Here is a 10,320-nt window from a genome sequence, read left to right as displayed (position 1 = left end):
GATGTTATTTATGTGAAGTTTGTTTACACTAATATTGGTGCACAATTTTGAAATGAAAATTGAGGAACTAATTATAATTAGGCTACATATCATACAAAAACTTTCTCCACACTTGAAACTAATCCTTGAGTAAAATTGTGAACATTTTCAATTAAATGACATGTCAATAACATATGATTTCCACCAATTAAGTCATGCAACAACCTTGCCTTATGTCTCAAAACCATCCCACCAACCAATCATTACCATAATTTGATTTTGTGATAATATAAAGTTACAAGACAACAACAATCTTATCATTATGATAAAACTCATCTTTATAATTAATAATATCACAACAACAACAAAAATCTTATCCCATCAAGCAACCATTAACCATTTATCATGTAATATTGTGGGATCAACTGCTAGATTAACTTTTCAACATTTGAAAATTTAATATAACTATTTAATTATAAGTTACATATACAATTTAGCCTTTACATGTATTGTAATTTCTAAATTTGGTCCCTATACATAAAAACTTATTAAATTTCTAAACTTGCATGAACAATACTGACTTGATCTTTGACATTGTTAACTCTATTACACATTGTTAATTTAACCTTTATACAATAACATACTCTTAATTTGGTTCCTAAGCATTTGTATTTTCTTAATTTGATTCTTACACATAGAGGATCAAATAAAGAATGTGTTGATTGTGTGGAAACCAACTTAAGAATGAGTTACATATATAAGGATTAAATTAGAAATATGTAAGATAATTAACAATTTTAGGGACTAAATCAATAATATTAATTTTTATGTATTGAAATTTATTTAATAATTTTTCACATATAGAAAACAAAATGAAAATCTATAACATCTGTAAGGACTAAATTATATGTTGCTTCTTATTTTTAAAATATAAAAATTATTACTTATTACTTAAACTCTAGATTAGAAATATTTAATAATAAGTTTTGAAAGTTTTCTTGAAATTATTAGAGTACTTGCGAAAAGGACTAAAGTGTTTGTATTTTCCTCTCTCTATATATATATAACAATTAAGAAAAACACAATATAAATTATAATAGTTATATAATAATTAAATGAACAACAATTTTAGTTGAAGAGTAGTGTTGAATAATTATTTTATTAATATGAGAATTAATTAATATAGAAATTAAAATAATATAACTATTCCTAATCTTTAAAAATTTACAAAATTTATATATGACAAATTAAGTTACATAATTGTATACGTAAATCAAACACACTTAAAGTAAGTGTAACATTAAACTCAAATCAAGCATCCTACTTACTTATATTCTTTTGTTTGGTAGAGACAATAATGGAATAAGTCTCAAAATTGCATCTCTTAGATGTGGAGAGCTGCTAGTATTATATATTGTTCTCCATCATTATTTAAAGATATAATTTATTATAAAATTTAATTATTTATAATAAATATTTAGTCTAAAAAATGGACCTCCTAATATACCGGTTAAAATTTGATTTGTGTACGTGAAATACACAAAGTCTACTGGTACGTTGCCAATTAGTGGTCCCAAATTTATGTGAATCCAAACCTTCTATCTTTACAAAATCAAAGAACTGGATTTGAGGTTCCTGGTAAATTGTTGCAAGATTGTTGTTAGTCTAAGATCGCGAGGGGCTCAACGCCTTTAGCGTTCCCTCAATGCTGCAAGAGTCTATGCATCACGATTAATTACTATAGCAGTCACGTATGGTGGTTGGCACAAGAGTGGTGGGAGTAGGTTGAGGGAGAAATAATTTTGTGTGAAAAGATGTATATGGTAGAATCTATAAGACTGATAATAATCTAAAGGATAAAAGTAATGGTCCAACCTAGCCTTGTCTCTTATTTACTTCAATTTAGGAATAATGTGTAAAAAGCACTTATGTTTCCTTGTTTAGGTGCTCCTATGTTTTTCTGTGTTTGTCTCTTACACAGTAAATATAATCTTAATTATTTTATAATAAAGTGAGTGTTATTTTTCACTTATATATTATTTAATTATTTTATTTTTAACTAATGTAAATAAATGATAAGTGATCATTTTTAATATTTAAGATAGGTGAGACTTTGAATTATTTTTCCAATATACTCTTTTATACCCAAAACTATTGGACTTGATGCATATATCAATGATAGATGATCTTTTTAGAGTGAATCTAAATAACTCTTATATTATCTTACAAAATGAATTTGAACATAATTCAATCTTACAAAACTAACTTGTAATGTGAGGATTGTCCCTCATTTATATATTCTCTAATTATTATTGAGCTTAATATGTAAATAAATAGTAGGTGATCTTTGTTTTTAATGATCTTTAATATTTGGGACTTAGATTTTTTCCAATAGATTGTCTCATACCTAATACTATTGGGCTAGCTTGGTGTGTATGAATGATGGACAACTCTTTTAGAGTGAATTTAAATAGTTTTAATACCATCTTAAATGATAGATTTGAACCTAATTTAATCATACAAAATTGACTTGTACGATAATAGTTATTTCTCACTTATATACTTAATTTTTAATTATCTTATCTTTAATCAATGTAGAATTTGAATTTTTCCTAGTCTACCTTATTATATTTAGTATGTAGTTAGACTTGCTATTTATTATTTTTTTCACTACATAAATTAAAATTCTCAAAAGCTATAAAAAATAAATGAACATAAAAATTAAAGGTAGAATTAGTTAGTTTCTTTCTTATGTTTTTTTCGTTTTTAAGATGCCACAATTGTATTTATGCTGATCTAACTATAGTCAGCTAACTTTTATATTGAAAATTTTTATTTTTCTATATACAAAATTTAAATCTGCTGATGCTTTAGTTAAATCGAATTAGACATATATCATTTAAAGTAATTACCACTGAATCAAAATTATCATTATTCAAAGTCAGAAAATTAACTTTGAACCCTCCATATACACAAAATCAATACATTTTGAAATCCTATATGGCCATATATATCCTTCACAAATGTTAGTGGTGAGCCACAACTTCTTTCTAGAGATCACAACTATATATGTATAAAATACGTACACATTAGAAATGCAACCAACCATGTAAATTTTAAGTCGCATATTCAAGCAACCATAAAACTAGGAATTCTCGCTATCTAGCGTAAATGGTTTAAAAACAAGCATAACATGAGGCGATCATGAAATGACAATCCTATGCAAAAAAAAAAAAAAAAAAAAAAAAAAAAAAACCCTCGATTTCACATAAATTAATGACTAGTTAAGATTAGTGTTTGGAGCAATTTCACTTATATGATTTGTTTCATTCATCGACCTATAATAATAGATCTACATTATAATAAAAGTTAATCACTTATATACACTATCAGTGTAAAGTTTTTTTACACTGACAATTAATTATTTCTTTTATTGTGTTATGTCACTATAAACACATTTACTTTTAACAGTGATATGACACAATTAAAAGACATAATTTGTTACCAGTATAAAAAAACTTTACACTGACAATATATAGGTGATTAACTCTTATAGTAATGATGGATAGATGTACCATCTCATTTTAATTAAATTATTAGTATATGTTTAAAAATATTGTATTTTACACTTCTTAATTTTATAAATTGAACCTATTGATGATTATTTTCAATATTTATATTTTGTTCTTTATATATATATGCTAATAATTATTAATTATTAATTTTTTTAAAGAAATTATTCCCACTAATCTAGGGTCTCAGATTCGCCATGGCTAACCTATGGATCTGGGCATAATCACATTGGTTTCATGCATATTTTGCTCAAGAAATTTCCACATCCGACTTGGATGTGGTGGTATGTATGAATATTCCACTTCATTTCCCGTGACTTTGGGCAAGGGATGTATAAGGAAATCTCATATAAAATATACACATGTACAAAATTCTATAATTTCTATGATAAATTATGTTAAAATTTTATATTTAAAGTGAAATTATTAATCTTTTTATATGACATGGTCAATACTATCATCCATTTACAAAGGACCGAGAAGGAATTACATGGGAAAACAAGTTCATTTATCTTTAGCAACATTGTTTGTTAAAGAAGATTTGATATGAAAATAATTACAAATGTATAATAATAAATTATAATTAAAGAAAAAGTTACCACTAAAATGAACGCGAGTGAAAAACCGATACAAATACAATTTCTCCCTATTTTTATACTTTTTCCTTTCATACAAGTTGAAAAAAAAAAATATCCACATGATCTTTGATGAGAAAATCTTGATGTTGTTCTTAAGCATACTCTTAAAGAAAGTAATATTTGTGCTGACTTATTAGCAAAGTTAAGACTAAACTTTGGTACCCCACTACTTGATTTGAAAGTTCTCTTAGTTGATTTGCACCACCAATTTGTAGCTATTGTAAGTGGGGTGTAGTTTCTAAAATTTTAATTTTCTTTTATTTATTATTAGTCTCCATTTACTCTCCCCCACAAAAAAAAACAGTCATTTTCATCGGAACTTGGTACTATCAACTTGTAATTTTCTTTTCTTTATTATTAGTCTCTCCAACCCACCCCCAAGCCCCACAAAAAGAATCATTTTTATTGGAACTTGGTATTGTCAAGGTTAAGAATATATCTAGAATGTAGGTTTAATTAAGAATACGAGGACCACTTTTTATTGTCTTGTTGAAACCAACATCTTGCACAGAGAAATGCGAAAAGAAACCACTAATTCACGTAAGAATAGTAGTGCTTTTCTAATTAAGCAACCAGGAATCTACTTGCTCATCTTTCTTAGCTTGGAGTTCCCTCATCTTAATTGCTTCTCCCATGTTCTTTTCATCTTCGGCTGGAAAAAAGAGTGTCATAAAATTAATTAGTGAAATTATCTCCACTTAAGTTTTGCATTTGGTCTACAACAAACAACTTTATTGTGGGAAAACAAAAACACATTTCAAAGATAATATGGGGATTACATGCGAAGTATTAATATTAGTTACCTTGTCTAAGCAATCTCTCTTTCTCAAAAAATTCTATTTCCTGGTATAATCGTTGTTCTTCCACCTTCATGCGTTGCTTCTCATTTTTGTAGAAAGCCTCTTCTTGTTCAAGTCTAGCCATTTCATCCTACATATGTATATACATAGAAATGTATAAATGCATTACATCCTCATCATATCAAAGAAATGTTTGAAAGTTGTGATCCACTGCATAGCTACAAGTGTAAAGGTTAATATAAAATCTTATTCTCACAAGCGTAAATTATCATCGTAATTGATTCCATGACGATCAACTTACAAGACAAAGATCTTACAACTATTAAGACTGAGATTCATAATAATATTACAACAATAACAAAATTCTTATCATATTAAATAAAGTTAACTGCATAAATCACACAACCATACATATTCAACTTGGTTAAAAAATAAAATTTCAAAAAACATTGCTAATATAATAGAGATTTTAAAATGTTAATTAAATGAATCACCTCCAAAATTCTGGCTTGATTTTCCAAATTTTCCATCATGATTTTCTTCTTAAGCACGGATCTTTGGGAATAAACCCGGTTTAACTCCCTTCTACAAAAGAATAAAAGAAGACAAATTGAATTTCATGCATGTATATGTAAACCAAACACATTGATAATAAGTATAACATTAAACTCAAATCAAGCAACCTACCTCCTCTTCTTCTTTTCGTCAAGCATGTTTTGTTCATTCGAAGCAACAATGAAAGCCTCAGAAACTACGTCTCTTGCAGGTGGAAAGCTGCTAGTGTCACCAAAGATGGTCCTCATTTCATAGTTCTCCATTCTATTTTTCTATAAAAATGAAACAACAAATGGATAGTGAGAGATACAAACTAGACTTTTTTGTGCAATGGAGTGCTAGTATGTACGTTGTTATATATTGTTACAAAGCATATACACTACACATGACCAATTATCAAATATCTAAGAACATGCATGAAATGCTCAATTAGTGTATTTTAGTGAATTAAAATTTGGGTAGCCTCGTGAATATTAAGATGCTATTGTGAAGTTAGGTTATCCAGATATTCGTGCATGTACACAAACGAAATTTTAGTGATCAATTACTAATTCGCTACAAAAAAAAATGTTATATACAATAAAAAGTCACTATAGATATATGTAGATATATATTTATTTAACATAATTTTAATATTAATTTTAAATGAAATTTAATAACATATTTTACATGTTATTATAATTTATATCTACATTTTTAACAATAAAATAATATATATTATATTTATTGTATAAATAAAAGTAATTTTTAGTAATAATTTTTGTATCACTATAAAATTTGTCATTATATTATAATTTTTTTGTAGTGATTAAGTAACGTATATATCATATGGAAGTTATTTTCACACTTAAAACTGATCCTCAACTAGCTAGTTGTGGACAAAAACATCAATCATTAATAAAGCCAAAATTTTCAATTACATGGCGTGTCACTAGCCCTATGATTGCAATCATCAAGTAGTAACCTTATGCCTCAAAATCATCCCACTAAGCAAAATCATTAATCATTCATCACATGTAACATTGTGGGGTTAGCTAATTACCCTATTAACTTCTCAATATTTATAAATATAAAAGAAATATTTTATTTTAAAATGTCATAAAAATATGATGATTATTTTATTCAAAAATATACCTATATAATCTTAGTATTAGACTGTAGATTAGAATTTTTTAAAATTAAATTTTGAATTTTTTTTTAGAAATGTTTAAAGTTCTTGCAAAAGAAAATAAAATGTTCCTAATTAACTATATATAAAAGCTCCACCAAAAAGCACTATAAATTAGATAAACTATAAAATAATTATGTGAACTATAATTTTTCGTTTTGAAGAGTAATATTGAACAATTATTTTTATTAATATGTGACTTAATTAATATAGAAATTAAAATAATATATATAACTATTTTTAATTATTAAAAATTGACAAAATTTATATATGACAAATTAAGTTCCAAGCATGTATATGTAAACCAAATACACTTAAAAGTATAACATGAAACTCAAGTCAAGAAACCTAGGTACCTCCTTCTCTTCTTTTGTTAGGTGGAGGCGACATTGGAATAAGTCTCAAGAACTACATTTCTTGTAGGTGGAGAGCTACTAATGTCACAGTTCTCCATCACTATTTTTTCATAAAAATGAAACAACAACAAATGGTACGTAAGCTATTGTTATATATATACAGAAGAGGGATCTTTTTACTCTAGGAGTAAGTCTACTTAGACGTAGACTTACTATAGGTAAACTTACTCTGTTCAATAACTCATGTTCGACATCAAATTTCAACGATCTAACCGTTCAATTTAAAGTTCTTAATGCATAGATCAAATCTGCAAATTTTTAGAAAATTTAAAAATTATTTGATATTTTATTTCATTAATTCAAATTGACGGATAATCGTAAAATCATTTTATACATTGATTTGAATTAATGAAACGAAGTATCAAATGATTTTCAAATTTTTTATACATTAAGAACTTTAAATTGAACGATTGGATCGTTGCAATTTGATATAAAACATAAGTTATTGAACGGAATAAGTCTAGGTTGACTTATTCCTGGAGTAAAATTGATCTCTCCTCATATATATATATATATATATATATATATATATATATATATTCAAAAAAGATGACACACAACAAATTACCAAATAACATTTAAGTAGCTTCGGATGTTGTTTATGTAAAGTTAGGATACACTGATACTCGTACGTGCACACTATTAAAATAAAAATTGAGTGACCAATTACTAATTAGACCACCTATAAATGATATAAAAATTGTCTCTACAGTTGAAATTGCTAATAACAATGATTTTATAATGTTAATTAAATGAATTAACTCCAAATTAATTAAAAATTTGGCTTGATTTTCCAAATTGTCCATCAACATGATTTTCTTCTTGAGCTCGAATCTTTGGAAATAAACGCGGTTTAACTCCCTTTTATAAAAGAAATAAAAGAAGACAAATTAACTTCCATGCGTGTATATGTAAAACAAACACATATATAGTAAGTATAACATAAAACTCAAATCAAGCAACCTACCTCCTTCTCTTCTTTTGATCAATGAAGGTGACAAGGAATGAGCCTCAAAAACTTCATCTCTAGTAGGTGGAGAGTTGCTTGTGTCACTATTCTCCATCACTATTTTTCTTTAAAAATGAAACAACAAATGGAATATTGAGAGCTGCAAAGTAGAGTTTTTTGTGCAATGGGGGTTGTTGGTTTATAAGTTGTTTTTATATAGTGTTGTAAAGTAAATACATTGCACACGACCAATTACCTAATATTTAAGAGCATGCATGAATGCAAAATTAGTGTAATTTAGTGAATTAATATTTGAGTAGCTAGCCTCGTTAATATTAAGATGTTTATGTGAAGTTAGGGTACCTTGATACTTATGTAGGCACACTTAAACATAAATTGAGTGACCAATTACTAATTAGACTAGGTACAAATCATATGAAAGTTGTCTCAACACTTGAAACTGATGTTCAACTAATTGAGGACAAAATATTAATCACTAATACTACCAAAATTTTCAATTAAATGGCTTGTTAGTAACCCTATGATAGCCATCATCATGCAACAACACATAATATACAACTGCCTTATGCTTCAAAACCAGCACACCAAGCAAAACCATTAACCATTCATCATATGTAACATTGTGGGTTGTCAATTTGAAAATATAATATACATATTTCTTTTTAAAATATAATAACAAAAACATGATGATTATCTTATTCAAAAATCTATTATACTCCTAATCTTAAACTCTAAATTAGAAATTTTTAAAAGTAAATTTTGAAATTTTTTTTAGAAGTTAATTATTAAAGTTATTGCATAAAATGACTAAAGTGTTCCTAATTAAAAGCTATATTTAAAAATGACTAAACTACATTTAAAAGCTCAATAAAAAAACACAATATAAATTAGAAAAACTATACAAACAAATATTTCAATTAAATGACATGTCAGTAACGTTATGATAGCCACCATCATGCAACAACTCATAGCATACAATTGTCGTATACCTCAAAGCCATCCAACCAAGCGAAACCATTAACCTATCCTCACATGTAACATTGTGGGATCAACTAGCTAGCCCTATTTGTAAATATAATATACGTATCTCATTTTAAGCTATAGTAACAAAATATATGATGATTATTTTATCCAAAATCTACTCTTATACTCCTAGTCTTAAACTCTAGATTAAAATTTTTTAAAAGTATATTTTTAAAATTTTCTGGAAATTATTAAAGTTCTTGAGAAAAATGACTAAAGTGTTCCTAATTAACTATATATAAAAGTTCAATCAAAAAACACAATATAAATTAGAAAAATTATATAATAATTATGTGAATTATGATTTTTGTTGAAGAGTAATATTGAATAATTAGTTTATTAATATAGGAGTTAATTAATATAGAAATTAAATAATAATATAACTATTCCTAATTATTAAAAATTGACAAATTTATATTTAACAAATTAAGTTCCATAGATGTATATGTAAACCATACACACTTAATTAAAGTAAGTATAACATGAAACTCATATCAAGCAATTAATCTATTTCCTTATTTTCTTTTGTTCAATGAAGGCGACAATGGAATAAGCCTCAAAAATTGTATCTCTATTAGGTGGAATGCTGTGTCTCTATTCTCCATCACTGTTTTTCTATAAAAATGAACCAATGAATGGTACATAAATTGTTGTTATATATATATATATATATATATATATATATATATTTCAAAGCAAATATACTATACATAACAATCAATTACCAAATAACATTTGAGTAGCCTGGATGATACTCAAATGTTATTTATGTAAAAACCTTTATACTCGTGCATACACACTTTTGAAATGAAAATTAAGTGACCAATTACTAATTTAGACTACATACAGATCATATGAAAACTATCTCCATACTTGGATCTAATCCTCAACTAATCATGGATAAAACATTAATTATTAATATAATCAAAATTTTTAATTAAATAACATGTCAATAACCTTATGATCACCACCATCATGCAGCAATCCATAGCATACAACTGTCTTATGCCTTAAATCCATCTCACCAAATAAAACCATTAACCATTCATGATAGGTAACTTTGTAGTGACCTAACCCGTACTTATTCAATTTTAAAATATTGTATAATTTATATGATTGTTTTTTCTACAAATCTACTCCAAAACTCTACTCTTCAACTTTTAATTAGAAGTATTCAGTACTATTCTTTATTTTAAATA

The 10,320-nt window shown here is 26.4% G+C and overlaps 1 protein-coding gene across 1 annotated transcript; it reads right to left on the bottom strand.

Annotated features, from left to right (window-relative positions):
* Positions 1-4,645: 4,645 nt before the first annotated feature.
* Positions 4,646-5,999, bottom strand: LOC109788259 (uncharacterized). The gene is made up of 4 exons (XM_020346942.3): positions 5,677-5,999; positions 5,484-5,574; positions 4,993-5,119; positions 4,646-4,841 (listed from the first exon to the last, which is right to left on the bottom strand). The coding sequence occupies exons 1-4, from the start codon at positions 5,805-5,807 to the stop codon at positions 4,750-4,752; spliced, it is 441 nt and encodes a 146-aa protein (XP_020202531.1). The 5' UTR covers positions 5,808-5,999; the 3' UTR covers positions 4,646-4,749.
* Between the last annotated feature and the right edge of the window lie 4,321 nt (positions 6,000-10,320).

Source organism: Cajanus cajan, chromosome 3 (genome assembly GCF_000230855.2).
Source record: "Cajanus cajan strain Asha chromosome 3, NIPB_CcT2T_4, whole genome shotgun sequence".
Taxonomy (NCBI): domain Eukaryota; kingdom Viridiplantae; phylum Streptophyta; class Magnoliopsida; order Fabales; family Fabaceae; genus Cajanus; species Cajanus cajan.
The sequence above is the reverse complement of the archived record's forward strand: the minus strand, read 5'-3'. Positions and strand labels throughout refer to the sequence as shown.

Excerpts from the sequence above, each read along its gene's own strand:
- LOC109788259 (XM_020346942.3), bottom strand. The coding sequence starts at position 5,807 with ATGGAGAACTATGAAATGAGGACCATCTTTGGTGACACTAGCAGCTTT. Across the intron at positions 5,120-5,483 it reads ATCAAGCCAGAATTTTGGAG|GATGAAATGGCTAGACTTGA; the intron begins GTGATTCATTTA and ends ATACATATGTAG. Across the intron at positions 4,842-4,992 it reads AGAGAGATTGCTTAGACAAG|CCGAAGATGAAAAGAACATG; the intron begins GTAACTAATATT and ends TCTTTTTTCCAG.